Source organism: Leucopleurus acutus (assembly GCF_964270905.1).
Source record: "Leucopleurus acutus genome assembly, chromosome: 3".
NCBI lineage: Eukaryota > Metazoa > Chordata > Mammalia > Artiodactyla > Delphinidae > Leucopleurus > Leucopleurus acutus.
The window spans coordinates 52,954,083-52,974,203 of NC_139145.1; the positions used below are offsets into that span (position 1 = coordinate 52,954,083).

General features: G+C 40.9%; 1 protein-coding gene across 5 annotated transcripts in view; it reads left to right on the top strand.

Moving 5' to 3' along the window:
* PPP2R2B (protein phosphatase 2 regulatory subunit Bbeta) overlaps positions 1–20,121 on the top strand; it is a gene marked incomplete at both ends in the record, with an annotated part of 465,894 nt that overhangs the window by 176,191 nt on the left and 269,582 nt on the right. The window contains one exon of one of the 5 annotated variants that reach the window (XM_082836003.1): positions 6,453–6,489. The exons of the other annotated variants lie outside the window; for them this stretch is intronic. Coding sequence (XP_082692129.1) covers positions 6,453–6,489 — 37 coding nt within the window. Of the gene's footprint in view, positions 1–6,452; positions 6,490–20,121 lie in introns of those variants that run through there. 5 annotated transcript variants of the gene reach the window in all.

The window sequence follows — 20,121 nt, forward strand, 5'->3', positions numbered from 1 at the left end:
GGATGGATGGATGGATGGACAGTTCAATGGATAAAGATTTGTGTGGTTAGTAGGTGATCCAGTTGCTTCCTCAGAGTTCTAAAAGTATTAAAACAGCTTCTATAAACGTTAAGTTTCAACGATGATTTGAGATGGTAATGTTAAAATCTACCTCTCATCTCCTTTCTCTGCTGTCTGGGAGGCCAGGGCAGGCGGGATGGAGTGAAAGAGTATTGATGAGGGCAGCACAGATGCATGGGGATAGGCTTCCAGGAATTCATCAGTGGTTCTAGTTTAAAAGGAAAAGATATGACAGAGGGGAGAAGAGCTGCCCTGGGACCCTGAGCTTAACAGGAGAGACCGGGACAGCTCAGTGCCTCCAGTTGATGTCTCTCGCAATGATTAATATCTAATATCCCACTCCAGGTGTGTAGGATTAGCCTGGGTGAAATTAACATACTATGCTTTGGAAGTCAGAACTCTCTGGTTACTTCACAGGACGTAGGAGGAAAGTTTTGGGTGCAGTTCCGTTTGTGAACAAGGTGTATTTCCTTAGGGCTTCTCTGACCCCTCACAGCGTCAGAGATCAAAAACCTGCTAAGGTCTCCCCAGGACCTGAAGAACTGTGCACTGTGGTGAAAAATGCAAAAGGAGTCTGATTACCATATTGTACTTCTGCTGCCAACATGCTTACTCAGTCCCTAAGCTTTCTCAGCACAATTTGAGATGGAAATTTTCCGATCAGAATTTTTCCTATAAGTCTAAGAAACTTGGATTTGAGCCCATTGTGCAGGCCAGATCTTTTCTTTTTCCAGTTACTTGACAAGCAGGTTGCCTTTGAGTCACTCATATGGATGGCCTTAATCTAGACGTTGGCACATGCTGAAGAGGCAAAACACATTTTCCACCTTTTGTTTGACCCTTTAAGAAGATTAGTCTGTTCACGATTTTCTCCTGTGCTTATAAGCCTTACTGTTTACTGTCTGTCCCTTTGTTTACCTGAGTCTCTCCCAACTGATCTTCAAGCCAGGCAGGCTGGCTTGTGCAGGGTCCTCACTACCCCAGGCCATTCCTGCTTCCCTGCTCCTATAAGTACCCTTTCCCCTTCCCTGGTACCTATGTGACCTGCCTCCAATCCAGATTTTCCCATGACATTTTTCTTGAATTCCTTGAATTATTTAATCATAACAACAGTCCTGTGATGTATAGGTCTCATTCCCATTTCATGAATGAGAAACCTGAGGTCCAAGGTCAGACAGCCTGCCAGAAAGAGGCAGACCGAATGTTGTCTCCCCAACTGGAAAGAAATTCCCAGAACGCAGTCATCACATCTTTACCCCTTTAGTTTATCCTACAGAGGACAGTGTAGTGCTTGGTGTACAGGTGCTTAGTAAATGGTTTTTAAACTGGATTTGAGTTTGAGAGTAAATTGATTATGTCTCTGTAGTTAGGACAGCAGCCAGTTACATATTCTTTACGTGGGAGTTTGAACTTGGGGCTCCCTCTTCACATATTGAAGCCAGGTTCTCCTATGCCCACTAGGGTTTAAAGCTACAAGGGTGCTGTCAAAAGATGTGCTTTTTGCAATCACTTGGAAATCGTACCAGCTAATTAAGAGCATGACCCATTGTTTATTCGTTCATCCGTTCATTTGTTTACGTGTTTGTTTTTTACTCTTTAACCATTCAGCAAGTATTGATTAAGCAACTGAAACCTTAGTCATGCCGTATGAGTTGGTATATGATAGCATCCAAATGAAAAAAGTATATAAAGGGTTATTAACATTGGTTATGGGGGGGTGAGGGGAGAAGTAAGCAAAAAAAAAGACAATTCAAAATAGTAAAGTTCACCACATCCATGATCTATATAGTATGATTCCTCCTGTATGTGTGAATTGAGAGAATTCAACAAACAGAATGGTTATCAAAATATTAATGATGGTTATCTCAGGCTGATGGAACTTTTAGTAATTTTTACTATTTATCTTTATATTTTCTAATGTGTGACAGTTTTCAATAAGTATTATGCATTGTTTACGTACTAAAAATGATAAAGCTGTTATTGGGGTGAAAAATAATTCATGGAGTGTCTATTATGTGCGAAGAACAGGCCACTGGATATCAATGTAGTAAATATTCATCTGAGTTCTTCTCTTTACTTTGAAGTCACATTAATACTTCTTCAAATGAAAATCAGCTGGAACCCTGGAAAAGCAGTGAAAAGTGGACACTAGTAATTGTCACATTCTGTAACAAGAATTCCATTCAAGTTCTCGTACCTGTAGGTCTGGGTGAAAGGGCTTTGGCAATGAGCTTGGCCCTTAGGTTCAGAGCCCCTTTGGTCCCGTCTCTTGGCTTAAACAATAAGGGTAAGAGGACACCTCTGAGTTCAACCAATCACTCCATAATGGGGCGGGGGAAGGGTCTGGATGAGTCAGTTAAAATCAATTGCAGTGATGGAAAAGCCATCTTCAGAATAAACGTCCTAGAGCCCGTGGGTCAGCTCCAGCCCCTCTGCACATGAAGGATCTCACAGTCTGGATTTATTGACACAGAAGGTGGTTTTAATTACCCTGAAGGAATTTCTGGTATGTTTTGCCAAACCCAGTCTTAAAGTGTTTAATCGGTGGTTTAGTGACGACCAGACCCACTGGAGAGGTCTGCACTCGGGGGGACGGCTGGTTCAACGTGTCGTGTATTGCAGAGTGGCTGTTAGTAACAGAGCGTAGGTATGTTTTATCAGAGAAGCAGAAGCAGGAAAATGAGATGATCCTGGCTTTGAAAAGTTTGGCATGTCTTATGTCTGAGAAACCTTGGTTTCCTTCCCAGTCATTGACCATGATCTAAGCATCCTCTGTAAGCTCTGTTTTGGGTATACTGAAGGTAAACTTTGGTAAGATGATCCAACGCCAGAGTTTGAGTGACCAATCAAGCAATCAGCTTTATAGCTTTACAACCAGTGACTTGAAAAAAAATGAATTTACCTTTCCAAATACAGGCACAGGGAGAATTTAGACTTTTACCTGTTCGTGTTGGCCACAAAATATTTTAAGAAAAGAGGTATAATAGGAAAAGCGGGATGATGGTGTCACATCACAAGGCCATGTTAATCTATCAGATCACTTAAGGGGGAACCGTAGTCCAAGATAAATGAAAGGGCACAAAGAAACTGTTTACTTGATTTTTTTATACAGCAGGTTCTTATTAGTTATCTATTTTATACATATTAGTGTATATATGTCAATCCCAACGTTTACTTGATGTTGATCTCTTTGCTCTTGAACCTTTTGGTTGAATCCTCTCAGTGAGATGTAAAAACAATCAATAGTACTAAAATACTATCTTTTATTCATCTCTCCAGATTTAACTCCAGATGGAGTTTCTTTTTTTCTCCCAGCATAAAAATGCCCTTTTTCCTGTCTCCTGTCACTGCTGTCCCAAGCAATCTACATAGAGGCTAATTTCTGCTCTGATGTAGACATGTGAGGGTGAATAACTTGGCACCTTGAAACCTGAATAGGAATCTAAAGGTGTCTTTGGCAAAATATAATGAGCCCCCATTTGCTGAGCCTCGGAGAGTGTCTCTGTCATGTTTAGTGACATAATGGTTCGCCGATAATCCTTTCTGCTTGCATGGAAAGGCTTCTCAGCTTGTTTCATAGGAACATTCACTGACCTAGGGATTTGCAAAGGTTATAGAGAAGTAAGGTCATTGGAAATGAATCCCTCTTAACCGTCAAAACAACTGAGCAAGTAGTTCCGTGGGTGTTCTTGCTACAGCTGCTAATTATCAGTTTTAAACAGTCCTCTTCCTCTTACCTTTCAAATTAGTCTGTCAGTAAACCAACGTCTTAGCTAACCAGGTTGATACACTGGCCGCCAAATTTTAGGCGAGGAAGGAGTTACATAAAATAATAATCCCATCTCATACTCCTGACAGGGTTTTATATTTCTGCAAAGTATTTTCACAGCTCTTATCTACTATGCACAAAAAATTTGGAGAACAAGTTTTAGTTTGTCTCATTTTCTCAGTGAGAAAACAGATCTGGTGGAGTTACGCGGCTTGCCCATGATCACATAGCTCGTTTGTGGTGGAGACATGACTGAGGTCCAGAGATTCTGATTCTGAAAACACAGCTCTTCCCATGATATTAGAATACTAAATAAATCAACTTTCATTGAACTCTCAACTAGATGAAATCTTGCAGTTTTGGGAAAAGGTATTCATTTTTGCTGGCTCTCTCTGTGAGGTGTTGGCCACCTACATGCTTAGCACAAGGCTCTTTGGGTAGAGCAACGTGGCATGTTACCCTTTGATTGTTGGGCTTGGGTGTGGGATATGTCTTATTCCTAAGGTTGTTCATTGTTACTCTCGCCAAATGGGCAGGTTTGGGGGCCACTCTCCTAGCCAGTGGTGCAAGCCTCAAAGAGGTAGTGTTTGGTGATCATAAAGATGTAGAGAAATCAGTGAACTTAGTTCTATTTCAAGACTGCGTACAGCACCCAGATATCTAACTCACAAATATCTGCCGTATGGAACAAGTAAGAAGATAGGTGAGAAAGACAGTGAATTAATCATCACCGACACCATCCTTACCCCTGGAAACTTAATATAAGGGACGGGAAGTTACATTTACTGAGTGTTTTCTACCTGCTCAGTACATATTTTGCTTCCTTTACATGTAATTATGTGAGCAGTGTATTCTTTATTAAGAAGATGGGCTCATTACTTAAATCCTCTAAGTATAGTTACCCATATGTAAAATCATGACAGTGGTAACCGCCTTCCATGGTGTGGTAAGGATTAAGTGAGATAGTAGTTGTACGATGGTTAATTCAGTACCTGACACAGATTGAACATTCATTAAATGGTTGTTTGATTGTTGGTTGTCTTTAGTATTTCTAGAAGCCTTAAATGGTGCTAAGTGTTATTTGCGCTGGGCCAAACATTCTTTCTGCCCTCCAGATCCCTAGAGTTCGGGATTATACTAAAAAGATATACTCAGAGGATTAAGGACCCTGACTCTGGAAACCACTGGCTTTGTTTCCTGACTCCATCACTTGCTAGTTCTGTGACCTTGGGCGAGTAATTGAACCTGTGTCAGCCCAGGTGCCTCCTCTTTAGAATGAGGATAACAATGCTTAACTTCCTCAGGTTGCTGTGAATATTAATACTACAGTGTATATGATGCGCTCAGGACAGTGCCAGGTACATGGTATGTAATAATGGCTAAATAATGTTAGGTTGTCTTTTCATTAATATTCATTCAGTTATCTAACTATCCTGAAGCAAAATCATGACTGTCAAAAGACGGTGGTTTTGGTTACAAAACAGAGGAGAAGTAAGTTAAAACCTCAACCTTAATCTTTGATGTAGTATCAGTTCTGGCTGGTGGTGATTGGTTCCTTTTAAATAATAAATATAATCTCATATAATAATAAATGGAATCTTATGAGAATCTAAGCCAACTGCTGGTCTTTTCTGAATAAGAAATAAAGCATTAGGAAACAAAAATCCATTATCTACTCTAGGCACCATGAGTAGGATAGTTTTTAAAGGTAATAGCTTTGAGAGATTAAAAAATTAATGATAATAGATTAATTATAAACCTCTCTTTCTATAGTAGTGTTATGTTGAAGCTTCCTATTAAGCTTCCTATTATGGCTTAATTTCGTTGTTTTTGAAAGAACCTTGCTTTATTTTTAGTACTTTTTATATTGCCTTATTCGTAGATTCTGCCAGTGTGTAATCTTATACCTGTGAGCACTTTGCGAGAAAAGGAGCCTCTTCTAATCAATGATTAGAAGCCAAATGACTTGCTCCTGTTTCTGAGTAGTTCCAATTGCTTAAAAGTGGTTCTGTGTATCAGAGCAGTCTCTCTTTTTTCACCCATTACTCCTAGCACTACACTATGAAGCCTTACCTCAAAGCTTGGTCCTATGCACGTGATCCCTCTTCCAATAAAGATAGCTTTCCTAACCGCAGGCCTCCCCCAAACTCCTTAGATGCCCGATGCCTGTTGTTTTCCACTCTGATGCTATTAGAATCACCCGAAGTGTTTGTTAAACACAAATTGCTGGGCTCCCCCCAGAGTTTCTAATTTACCAGGTCTGGGGTGGGGCCTGAACGTTTGCTTTCTAATGGTTTCCCAGGTGATGCTGCTACTGCTGGTCTAGAGCAACGCTTTGATAACCACTGCTCTTCAAAACCCAGCCCAGTTGCTGTCGAGAAGGCTGAAGCACAGAGAGGTTTTGTAGGGTGGGTGGTGTCACCTCATTAGCCTGGACTTTGACAGGTCGGGGGCAACCTCACACAAAGATGCTAGCGAGGAATCTGGGGAGTGTGTAACGCACCTGTGTACGTTAACAAACGTGGAAGCTTCACTACCTTCTGGAGTCTGGATCTGAGCCCCGTGTTTGTCGCAGAACCCAAGGGAGAACACAAGACAGAGAATAGTGGCACGGTAATGAAGCATGAATTATCCAGAGGAAAGCACCTGTGGAAACAAAGGTATTAGTATGATTATCTATACCTACTCTTGTTAATAAAATAGCAACATGGAAGGGTTGACTAGTTCCCATTGCTTAAAAGTTGTTCTGTGGGTCCCAAATCCACTCATTCGCATTTGAAAAAAAAAAAGTATAAATCAGAAGCATCGCTGAACTTACTCTTCTAAGAACTAAGAACATGTTTTGATGACGTGCGTTGGTTCACAGCAAAGGCAAATAATAATTAGCCAAGAAACTACCAGGAGAGAAGGATTAGGCTAGATAAGAATAGACCCTACTTTATAGATGCTTAAGAGGTATGTAGAATAGGCTAGCGAACCAGACAGATTTATTACTGTTCTAACAGATAAAAGGGTTGGGGTCAGCAGGCGAAGACAGACAATATGGGCTTCTATACTGGAATCCCTTTCAGTGTAATCCCTAAACAGTCCCACCTGATTTGGAGGAGGTAGCGTGAAGACATCTGCTGGCTTGTTTTTATTTATTTCTTGAAACAGTACAGGGAGACTCTTTAGCTTGAGAGCCTCCACATTTGGCTGTATTTTGGGGGCCCTGGAAAATAAAATTTAGTGCAAAAGAACAATATATTTTTATTTAAGAAAAAAGAATCATCAGAGATTTTCCCTTGAGGTGGAATTTGTAACAGAGGCAGGTAAGGACTCTGGGGCGGAGCAAAGAGTAAGAGATTCAGAAGAGAAGAGCTCCTTTTGAGAGAAGGAATGGGGAAAGAAGAGTTTCCAAATAAATATTTAGTATAGGGAAATGAAATGGAAAGGTGGTTAATGACTTAGTGGGAGAAGAAAAGAAAGAGCAGATGTGTGTATTTACATGTACGTATGTACGTTTATACACGTTCTCCATCAGTCTATGGATAAGGCTGTGTCAGGCATTGGTGTCCCAAAGGAATTATGCAACTTTAGCTTTATACTTTTCTGTAGACCCCATACAGGTTATATTTCTTAATGTGCTTTTTAAAATAAGATAATAGGAGAGCAGGGTTTGTTTTTAAATAATACCTTGCGGTGCTTGTGATGTGGAGTTCAGCTCTTTCCTTGCTACAGAAAAATTTACATTTTTCTGTCTGACTTATTTTAATAATGGGTTTATGTCTGTTATCATTTCAATGTACTTTTCTTTCATTCCTGTCATCCAAGTCACATTTTCAATGCATTCTAATATGGTATTGATTGGAGGGCTGAGTTTTATTTGGTTTGTCCTCAGTGACAGTACTTTAATGAGATAAGACTAGCTGGACTTTGAATGGATTTCCGTGAAGCTTCCAAATTTATGCCCTCTATACCTCCTCCAAGAGGGAGGGAGAGGGAAGGACTAAAGTATTTGGTCATGTTTTGCGGGTCTGCATCATGTCGGACTCAAAATTTCCATAAGTACTAAAGCTGCAAGTGAGAAAGAGACAGTTCAGAGTGAGAATTTTCAGTGCTTGCTTGGAGGAAGAATAGCAAGGATGAATATTGGCTTTTCGTCGTGTCTCACCAAGTCCAAATATCTCTGAAAAATACCTTCAAAGTTAAAAGACGGTGCCCTTGGACTTCCCTGGTGGTCCAGTGGTTAAGACTCTGCGCTTCCAGTGCAGGGAGCCCGGGTTTGATTCCTGGTCAGGGAACTAAGATCCCACATGCCGTGGGGCATGGCCCAAAAAAAAAAAAAGATGGTGCCCTTTTCAAAATGCTCAGGGGTTGGTGACTGTAAGCACATGCATAGTTTGTGAATAAGCATGAGGTATGAAATGAATGAGTGTGTGTGTGTGTATTAACATCAGTGCCATTCGAGGCATTATTTTCAGAAGTTAAGGTACTTTCTTCAGAAATGGACTCCATTAGAATTTGGTTAAGATTGCCTTGAGTTTTCAACGAGAGGTGAAGATTATGTAATAGCAGTATAAGGCATGAAGTCATGTGTTGCAATCTCTGATTGCCCAAATTGTGCTCCAAGGAGAAATAATACTTTAACATGTAGCAGCAGATTGGTATGAAAGGAGTCTGCCATTCATTCTTTTATTTACTAAGTATTTATTGAGCACTTACTATGTGCTGTGCTTTGTACCGGGGATTTGAGAGTATAGTATACATACCTGGACTCTTCTGTTAAGGAACTCATGCCCTAGTGGGGGACACAGACAGGACAACAGGCAGTTATTATGCAGTCTGAGAAGTTCTGTGATGGGGGAAGGACAAGGGACTGTAAGATGATGGGGGAGGGCTCAGAGGAGGGTTCGTGAAGAAGGAGATGGCTAAGCTGAGACCTGATGGTTGAGGAAGAGTAAGGTGAAGGGAAGGGGGATGAAGTGCTCCAGGTAGGGCGGATGGTATGGTCAGCAGATAACGGGTTAGTCCTACCTGACTTAGTTAGTAGTTGCTTGACTTCAGAAAAAAAGCCCATCTTGGAGATTTAGTTTCCTTACCTTCCTGCGGGGGAAGATAGATGTTGATATCGGTAGTTGCAAAGATGGTGGTCCTGACAGGTGGTGGGGATTGGGGTGGGGGCGGAGAAAAAGGTAAACAGTAGCAGTTCACATTTCCTGAGCCCTTATTAGACGCCATGTTTAAGTATATTAAACATTTTCCATGCATTAATTACCTATCCGAGTTTTACAATCTCTGTATGAGGTAGGCACCCTTATCTCTGTTTTACAGATGAGAAAAGTGAACTTCAGAAAGGCTACATGACTCGCTCAAGGTCACCCTGCTAGTAAGTGGAAAAGCCAGGATTTAAAAACAGAAGTTGACTCTAAAGCCCACATTTTCTATCATTACTATGCTGTTCATAATCTAACTTTTTCACAGGGCTGATGGAGAGATGAGTGGGGCAATTCATTTGAAAGAGCTTTTTAAACAGTGTGGAACTCTGGGCTGTCACTGTACGTGTTGAGCTGAGGCATGAGTCCTGTTCTCGGCAGCTAACCTAGAATAAAAAGGAAAACTGCTTTCAGCCATATATGGGCTGCTGTTTCTCGCCTTGTTAGCAACCCCTCTAATTCCATGGCCTCAGCACATTAGTAGTCAAAAGTGGCTTTCCCTGGGGGACATGTTTTGAAGCAACAGAACATCAGATGAGATGGACCATGGATTTGCTCCCAAAAGACAATTGTTATATTAGAAAGTCCTCAAACAGGACTTCCCTGGTGGTGCAGTGGTTAAGAATCCACCTGCTAATGCAGGGGACATGGGTTCGAGCCCTGGTCCGGGAAGATCCCACACGCTGCGGAGCAACGAAGCCCGTGCGCCACAACTACTGAGCCTGAGCTCTAGAGCCCGTGAGCCACAACTACTGAAGCCCGCGTGCTGCAACTACTGAAGCCCATGCGCCTAGAGCCTGTGCTCCGCAACGAGAGAAGCCACAGCAATGAGGAGCCCACGTACCGCAATGAAGAGTAGCCCCTGCTTTCTGCAACTAGAGAAAGCCCGCGCGCAGCGATGAAGACCCAACGCAGCCAAAAATAAATAAATAAGTAAACAAATAAATAAATAAATTTTAAAAATAGAGAGAGAATGTGTTTGGGAGTGTTCCTCCCTCTGCTAAAAAAAAAAAAAAAAAAATCCTCAAACATTTGAGATCATTAATCTCTGTTAATCACTCCATGCCCACTCTGATTGTTCGGCACAAAATGAAATGGAAGCTTGGCAACTATCCAGTTCTTTTCAAGATCGTGGCTTCTAATACGGATAATTCAAAGCCCCAAATGGACTCTAAAAAATTCTGGAGTACCTGGTTGACATAAATATATATACATGTGTATATATATATGTGTGTGTGTGTGTGTGTGTGTGTGTGTGTGTATTTTTCCTCTGCCTTGCCTCCACTTTTTTGCCAAATAGACTCTCTTCCTGTCACCTCGATGTTTTTGACAGTTTCCCCAACATGCTCCTTGCATTTGTCTGCACTCTAATCAGCCGTTGTGTTGTGAACTTTGGGCTGTCTGCTAGTGTCACACAAGCAGGTCCGTGTTGCTGGCCAATGCATTAGCCTCCACTGGGAGTAATTGAGAATGTTCAGAGAGAGGCAGTTGCAAACTCTTTGGGCACAGAGAGCACATCTCCACTCCAAAGGGAGTGGCTGGTTGTAATCTAGTGTAGGGAGATCCGCAGTGAACTAAAATAATGAATTCTTCTGCATCATAGTTCAATTCCAGAGGCTAATTGTTAGTTTGTTTAAGTCCCACTTGAGGCCCTGATAAGGGGGTTTTCCCTTTGGAAGCTTGATTGAGCTAATGTGAAAGGCAAGACTGTGTAATTCAGATATACTAGTGCAATGCAAACACTTTCATGTATTAATGGTCACTAATGACTTGTAATCAAGCTATGATTTGTTAGGTTGAAAACAAAGACGCAATTAGTTTATTTGTTCAGGGGTGTAAATGGAAGAATTTATCCATCTGCTGATTGTTCTTTTCCATTGGAGACGGTCGGCTGGAGCATTAGACTTGAGCTGTGGGACCTCGGGGCTGCCACTGTCTGTTCCTGAGATTCTCCCAGCTTCCTGACCGACACCTCTTAAGTCTACCACCTTCATCAAAAGGGGACGAAGAGGATAACTGTTCTGGTGCCCTTTCTCTGTGGCCTTTCCTCTTGCAAATCAAGCCCCTTCAGTCCTATTTTTTCTCTTTTTGCTCCACTCTGGTCCCAAACTTCAACTAGTTGATTTTCTCAAAGTATGACCATTCATTCAGCAAACATGTAACACGTAATTATTGAGGGCCAGTTATGCTCCAAACACCATCTTAGGCCTTAAGTTGTATAATGGTTTTCAAGAGTCTTGACTCAATCTTTGCGAGGTTTACAGTCTTTCCATAGATGTCTTTAAAATTTTCTGCGACAGTAACTACTCCTTTCAGTGCTTATCACTAAAACCCAACGAAGACGCCTTTGGCATGAAACAGATGCTCTGTTGAGATATGCATCTTTGAGAACAAGGCACTTTGATCCTTCAGGGTACACCAAAACTGGCACTAGAGATTTTGAGGAATTATAATGACTCCTTAGAAAAGATATACCTGATGTCTTCCCTAATCTTTTATTTAACCCGAGGAAGCAAATACATTTAAATCCTTATGGGAGGGGCTTCCCTGGTGGCACAGTGATTAAGAATCCACCTGCCAACGCAAGGGACGTCGGTTCGAGCCCTGGTCTGGGAAGATCCCACATGCCGCGGAGCAACTAAGCCCGTGTGCCAAAACTACTGAGCCTGCGCTCTAGAGCCCGCGAGCCACAACTGCTGAGCTTGCGTGCCACAACTAGTGACGCCCGTGCACCTACAGCCCATGCTCCGCAACAAGAGAAGCCACTGCAATGAGAAGCCCGTGCACCACAACGAAGAGTACCCCCCGCTCACCACAACTAGAGAAAGCCCGCGTGTAGCAGCAAAGCCCAGCACAGCCAAAAATAAATAAATAAATTGTAAAAATAATAATAAATCCTTACGCGAGACCATGGCTTTAAAACATAAAATCCTTTCATCCTTCATCAAGTGGAAACACTGTGATCCACTTGATACCACAGAGCAATAATATTACAGGTTATCCCGGTGAGACATTAGATTACTGGAGATCATGTTGAGACAATGGGAATGATCGCACTCCCATAGCACATGACTTCTTTCCTCATCAGAACTAATCCCACGCTCACCTGAAACTCACTAATCTGAAAGGACTATCAGTCTGTGTTGACTAACTCCTCCCCTGGAAGGTGAGAACCTTGTGTCTCTTGCTCAGCATTTATCCCAGGGTCTAAAACAGTGCCTGACATATAATAAATATGCTCAGTAAATATTTGTTGAATAAAATTTAGGCGCAATGATGAGAGCTTGAAAGCTAATAGTATCATTTGGGATTTTGTAAAAAAAAGCAAAATTACTTGATGACAATGATCTTAAGAAATAGGACTGGTAAACAACTGGTACCATAGCTGACCTCATCTGCGTAGGATTGTTTTTTACGTCCCCTTTATGTTCACTTCCACATAATATCCATTTCAATGCATTAATGACCCGTACGATAAAAGGGACTTCCTATACCTTCGGAAACTACTGGAACCTACCAGTGATATTTCTTATACTCATCACAAGGGTAACCGATCAAATTTCTAGTGTGAACTGTCGTATTCTTCAGGAGTCAGTGAGGGGCGCTGATGTTCAGGGATGCCTTGGCAATAGTGTAGGTGGGTGGTGTGGTCACTTTTCATTCATTTATTTAATAGATATTTAGGGGACACTTGTTGTGTGCCAGGCGTGGGGTTAGATGCCAGGAATATGGAGTAACAAGGCCATCTGGGGAAATACATTAACCAAAGAATAACAAAGATAAATATACAGTTGTGACTGTGACAGGCTCTGCAGAGGAAGAGTTTGTGGTGCTATGAGAGTGACCTGGCCAGGGGACGCGCCCCTGGTGAAGAGGGGATTGGGCTAGATCCTGAAGCGGTAGTAGGAGTTAGCTGGGTTGAAGAGGAGATGCAAAAATACATGTATAGTAGGAGCAGTAAGGAGAGTGTGTGTCCAGAGAAGTGAAAGGTGACCCGTGTGGCTTGAGTTCCCACAAGGTAAGCATTAGACAGAAGCCGGATCTTGCAGAACCTTGAGGGCATATGAGGACTTTATTGCTTTTTATCCTAGGAGTCAAAGGAAATGTTAAAATATTTAAACGTAGGGAAGATGGGGAGCAGTGACCAAATTTGTTTTTTGAAAAGATCATTCTGGCTGCAGTGTAAAGGGCAGAATGGGAACGATCCAGGCTAGGTTGACAGAGACGAGTGATTTGGTCATATGAAACTGATACACAATCTACGTAATATATGCCCATGTGAGGCAGTCCCCATATAAAGCACGTACCCTTCCAAGACATTCGAGATGAGCTTCTCCATGGTATAATATAGACCTCTTCAAGTCTCCTCTGTGTCATTCACACACACCCAGACATAAATTAGCACCATTAATGCAGCAGAGTGTCACATTAGTGCCCAGTTCCCCATCCAGCTGATGTATGGCTTGAGCATCTTTCCCTTTGTACTTACCCTTCTCCTTCAAAGGCTGTTCTCAGGTCTTATTTTCCTTCCCAGAAGTGTGAGATTGGTTTTTCTGCTGTGCCGTTAGAGTCCTCCACCACTTAGGGTCTAATCCGCCGTGGCTTTGTTCCTGTTTGTCAGGGACCTCGAGCATATATTAAGACATTATACAGGGTGGGAGCTGTATTTTGACAATGATTATGCCCATTATCTGTTTTAATACATGTAAATTGCTGTGGAGAAACAAACCATTTTATGCCACTCGAATCCTTTTCAGGGAAGCCTGAATCCTTTTTGCGTAGCTTAGATGTATTACTGTCATTTTCCCTTCACGAAGTTGAATAAACACACTTAAAGCAGACCTCGGTTAATGCACCCTCTTTTGCTGTTGCCCTAATAAATTGTTGTGAGTTTAGTCTTTGAAATCCATATTTGGTGACATTTGTAAATTCATCTGTAGTCCCTTCCAGAGTTGGAATTGTTTGGTAAACCCAACATGGGTATTATATGTGGCAAGCACTGTACTTGGGGTACAGCGGTGAACAAGGAAGAATGCTACCTTTAAGAAGCTTACAGTCATTGCCCAGTGTTGGCGTGGGAATTTACAGATAAGCAAGGGCAGAAGGTTAGAGTGATCCACGTGGTAATGGATTAGAGTTGGAGACATCAGAGGGAACTCCTGTTTAAGTTTATATAGATACACATGATTGCATAGGGAAGTATTTACGTGTAGATACACGGAGTTGTATACCTACATATATTTATTTCTGTGTCAGCTGAGAGCACCTAAAAGAAATGACACCCCAGTAGCAACAGGCCCAACTAGCACCCAGCTCTTGATTTCTAAAACCATTCTCCAATAAAATGACCCTGGAATCCTGGGAGAAGTATCTGGTTTGGGGACTGGAGAAGAAAATATATGAGATGACGTCAGAGTCTCTTATAGTCCCAAAATGTAAGGAAGTGCTCAAAAAAGAAAAAAAAAAAAAAACACCGACATTGATGAGAGTGTGTCCGAGTGACACAGGAGCTGACTGAAGGAGTTCCCAGTGGCTCAAGTGGAATAACTGGAATAAAAAAAACATAGTCGTATTGAATTATATCCCAAAGTATAAAATAAATATCCATGAATCCATACTGATATGAAGAATTGAATAAATTAATAAATGGGAGAGAAGAGAAAAGTCTCCCTTGTGGAATGCCAAATAAATTATATAGAAGACCCAGCCTCACGGAACATAGCAAGTAGGCATAATTCCCCATTCCTTAAGTGTGGGCTGCACATAAAGACTTCTTTCTACAGAGTAAAGATGAGGAAGACAGGGGGGCAGGGACAGGAAGCATAACTTTACAGAGGAGAAACCTGACAGACATTACTTCAGCTAGTGATCAAGGTCCACATGAACAGTCATAATTCATGTTGATAGTAGGCATCCTTGATGGGATGTGATGACTATGACACTTTGTCACTTTCTCTGTGATCTTTGATCAGGAGAAAAACATCAGACAAATGGCAAGGAAAGTCTGAGAAACTGCCGCAAGAAGAGGAGCCTAAGGAAACGTGACAAGTGTCACATAGTATCCTAGAAGGGATCCTAGAGCAGAAAAAGGACATTAGGTAAAAACTGAGGAAATACGAATTAAACTATGGACTTTAGTTAATAGCAATATATTAATACTGGCTCATTAATTATAACAAATGTCCTACACTAACAGAAGACATTCATGATAGGGAAAACTCTGCAAGAGGTATATGGGAATTCTCTGTGCTATGTGTTTAATTTTTCTGTAAATCTAAAACTGTTTTTAAAATTTAAAGAATAAGGAGCTTATAGTCTAGTGAGGGAATCCAGTAAGCTAGTAGGCAGTCGTAATACAGTATAATGAAGGAGGATGTATAGAGTGATTGGGAGAAACAGTAGGGCATCTAACTGGTCCTTCAAATCCTGACATGACCACTTTGGACAGTTTACTTGACCCTCTGATCTTCTGTTTCCTCATCTCTAAAATGGTGATAAGACCTGCCATGAATCAATATAGACTGTGAGGTCAAACTACAGGAGCTCAAACCCCCAGCTACAGAGCTAGGTGGCTTACTAAATCTATCTGGACTTTAGTTCCTCATCAGTAAGTAGAATAATAATAGTACCTACCTCAGAGAGTTGTCCTGAGGTCTGGGGTAATACCTGTGAAATGCTTAGAACAAGTCTCGGCACACCGCGCTAGATAAATGTAAGCTTCTACTGCTGCTGTCAGCTCACAGATTTATGGTGAAGACTCAATGGGGTGATCATGGGGAGTATCTAGCACGTGCTTGCCATGTCATAAACCCTGTGGTGGTGGTGTGATGGTAGTGGCAGCGGCAAGAAAGAGGTGCTGGAGGCCAGGAGAATGCCCTTCCCTTGAATCCTACACACCAGACACAGTGGTCTTCTCTAACCCTACACTAAGGACAGGATAGGAGTTGATGAGGTAAAAGGAGGGTGATGGGTGTGGGCTCTAGCAGAAGGAACAAATGTCCAAAAGCCAAAGGAAGTGTGGCAGCTTTACAGAACTTTATAGAGTTGAGAGTGGCTGGAGTGTGGAGTCTAAGGAGGGAGAAAGAGAAGTAGGTAGGGCCAGCATTATGTCAGGAATGGAAGACTGGATTCAGGATTTGGACTTTAGCCTAGGGTCACCATAAAATACTGACTATTGTTTGAAAAAAAATCGGTTGGAAGTGGAAGATCATTTAGGAAGCTATTTCAGTTGTACAGGTGGAGAGATCATGGTAGGGAATCTGGAAGTCGAGTTAAAGAATTTGAAGTCTAACAATAGGGCAAATACTGACTGTACAATTTTGTGAAAATCTTTTTCTGCCTATGAGTCAGACATGTTATAGTATGTGATGCCTGGACAATTTCCTAGTATCTGCATAAGATTTAAAAAGTGTAGGGTAATGTTAAGAAGTTTAGGTAGTGACTTTGAAACATCTACATACTTTCCACCCCTAATATGTACCATCATAGATAATTTTTTAAAAACCATAAACATAACAATCAGCTTAGCTCTGAAATGCTCTAGACCAGCATCATCCAATAGAAATGTAATACAAACCATGTGTGTAACGTTTATTTTCTATAGCCACATTTAAACAATAAAGAAAACAGGTGAAATTAATTTTAATAAAACATTTCACCAATATATTGAAAAATTGTCATTTCAACATGTAATCAGGATAAACATTATGAATTAGATATTTTATATTCTTTTTCTTGTCTTCAAAGCCTGGTGTGTATTTTATACTTACGGCACACGCCATTCACACTAGCCTCATTTCACGTGTGCAGTAGCCACGTGTGGCTAGTGACTGACTGTATGGGACAGCTCAGGTCTAGAGCTTTCAAACTCCTTGTCAGAAAATCTTTTTAGCTTTACACTTGCTGGTGAAATCTTTTTCAAACACGTTAGTCAACATTTCTGCCTTAATACCTGCACACGGTAAACTGACTTTAGTGCACATGCTCAAATTGCCTGTTTCTTTCACTCAATTAATAGTTAGTGAATGCCCACTATATGGTAGTGGAACACCTACTATATGAGCGTTGGTCCTGGTTTACACACTGGAGTTCTAATTGTGAGCTGACCCTACAAGTTGCCTATCCTTCCTGGAGGTTAGAAGGTCATGGAGGAGAAAGGCAAATACAAAACAAAATCTAGTAAATGAGGTAATCATAAATTATGCTGTGATGAAAACAAATGAGAGACTTTTGCTTTTGTTTCTTTTGCCTTAAGAGACAGATCCAAAGAAATATTGCTATGATTTATGTCAAAGAGTGTTCTGCCTATGTTCTCTCCTAAGATTTTTATGGTTTCAGGTCTTACATTTAGGTCTTTAATCCATTTCGAGTTTATTTTTGTATATAGTGTGAGAAAATGTTCTAATCTCATTGGTTTACATGTGGTTGTCCAGTTTTCCCAGCACCACTTATTAAAGAGACTCTCTTTTCTCCATTGTATATTCTTGCTTCCTTTGTCATAGATTAATTGACCGTAGATACCTGTGTTTATTTCTGGGCTCTATATTCTGTTGCATTGAACTATGTATCTGTTTTTGTGCCAGTACCATGCCTTTTTGGTTACTGTAGCTTTGTAGTACAGTCTGAAGTCAGGAACCAGATATGCTTTTTTTTTTTTCCCCTCAATATTGCTTTGGGAATTCAGGGTCTTTTGTGGGTCCATGTGAATTTTAGGATTATTTGCTCTAACTCTGTGAAAAATGTTTTGAGTATTTTGATAGGGATTGCCACTGTGGAAAACAGTATTGAGGTTTCTCAAAAAAACTAAAAATAGAACTACTGTACGACCCAGCAAATCCCACTCCTGGAGTTTCTGAAGAGAATGAAAATAATGATTCAAAAAGATACATGTACCACAGTAAGCAATAGGTGAATGTCCATCAACAGATGAATGGATAAAGAAGATGTGGGGTGTGTGGGGTGGGGGTGGGGGTGGGGGGGTATATAGACATATGTGTGTGTGTGTGTGTGTGTGTGTGTGTGTGTGTGTGTGTGTGTGTATGTATACACACACAATGGAATATTACTCAACCATAAAAAAGAATGAAATTCTGTCATTTGCAACGATGTGGATAGACCAGAGAGTATTATGCTTAGTGAAATAAGTCAGACAGAGAGAGACAAATGCTCTGTTATCACTTACATGTGGAACCTAAAAAATCAAATGTATATAACAAAACAGAAACAGACTTATAGATATGGAGAACAGACTAATGGTTACCAGTGGGGAGAAGAAAGCGGGGAGGAGCAAGATAGTGGTCTGGGATTAAGAAGTACAAACTACTATGTATAAAATAAATAAGCAACAAGGATATGTTGTACACCACAGAGAAATATAGACATTATTTTGTAATAATTTTAAATGGAGTGTAATCTGTAAAAATATTGAATCTCTGTTGTACACGTGGAACTAATTCTGTAAATCAACTTTACTTCAGAAGAAAGAAAGAGAAAGAAAGAAAGAAAGAAGAAAAGAAAAGAAAAAAGAAAAGAAAAGAAAAGAGAAAAGAAAAACAACAATGGGAGACTGAGATACTGGATAACCATGGTGGGACAGCTTTAGATAACCTCAGTTGAGGTGACATAAGATGGAAAATAAAGGGTGAAACTGAGTCAGCCCTACAAAAATTTGGAGAAAGAGTAGATCAATTAGAGGAAATAGCATGTGCAAGAGCCCTGAGGCTCTTGACAGAATGAAAAGAAAATGATGATGGCTGAAGGTTGGTGAGGGGAGGAGAGAGTGGCATGAGATGAGTCTGTAAAGGTGGGCAGAGGCCAGGTCTCCTGGGACTTTGTAAGTCATAGTAAGGAGCTGCAGTTTTGTTCTAAGTGCTCTGAAATCGAAAGGATTTTAGGGGAAGAGATTTGTTCATTATAAAGATTTCCCTAACCTCAGATCACTACAAAGATGAAACGTAAAAATTCAGTCAAGTGAAAGGTGGAAGAAAGTTTGTTCTGCACACCTCACAGTGTTATTAAAGAGAGAAAGATGGAATAAGGTATGTGAAAGCTCTGTGAAGAGTATAATGATTCATAGACGCAAGTGATGAAAAGAAGGAAGTGTAAGTGCTAAACCCAGTTGTTTTTGTTGGGCTCTTTTCATAGTGGAATTGCTTTTGAGCTCTTCTTTGTAATGGAATTGCGTTTTTCAGTGTCCAGGGTGCTTTGTGAATGGCATCTCAATTTTCTTCTCCAAAAATTAAGTTGCACAGAGTGGAGCTAGGCAGGCAGGTCTTCCACCCTGACTGTGGCTTCTGGATTTCCAGATATGTGGTTGGCTGTTTCTGAAACGAATGCTCGTAGGTGCGTGGTGCCATCTTGGGGGTCCTGCCAACAGCTTGTTAGTGTGTATGAAGGAGGAGCAAGGATCCAAGGAGGCCAGGGAAGAAGATGGCCTTTTATTTGTCTGGCATTTTGGAATATTTTAATACATATTTTGAAATCATTTTCTCATGGTCATGATAATTCTGTAAACTAGATGAAGCGAGCAGACACCTCCAAATCATAGAAGAATGCCGAGGCTTTGAGAAATTGAGTCACATGGTTACTTGTGGGCAAAATGGACAATGAGAGTATATCTTCTAACTTGCGCTTTTTTCTCTCTTGTGACAGAACACCAGTGACTTAGCTGATCCTACGAAGCGCCCCTTTTAGGAACGTATAAAATAGAGTCCGAGTTCATTGGGACCACATTTCCTTTGAGACTGTTTACAACCTAATCTCCTGTATTCCAGTGCTGCTGAGGGCAGGGAGACAGTTTCATAATCTGTCTTATGATAAAGCAGCTTGACTGCAAGCCCCAGAGTAACTGGGTTTATGTACTCCTCCAGGTATACTGTTCGGTACACTACCAAGTGTCATTAAATAGCTAATAAGAATGATGGAATCAAGACCCTACTTGGTCGTCATTCACAGTCTGACACCTGGATAATTTTCAAGCATTAGGACAGAAAGAATCTGCATTTAAAAATTATTTTAACCTAATTTACTAATTGAGAGTCTAGGAGCCAAAGTTTCTAGTAGTTAGTACTTGCTTGTTATTAGCAGATAAGAAACACG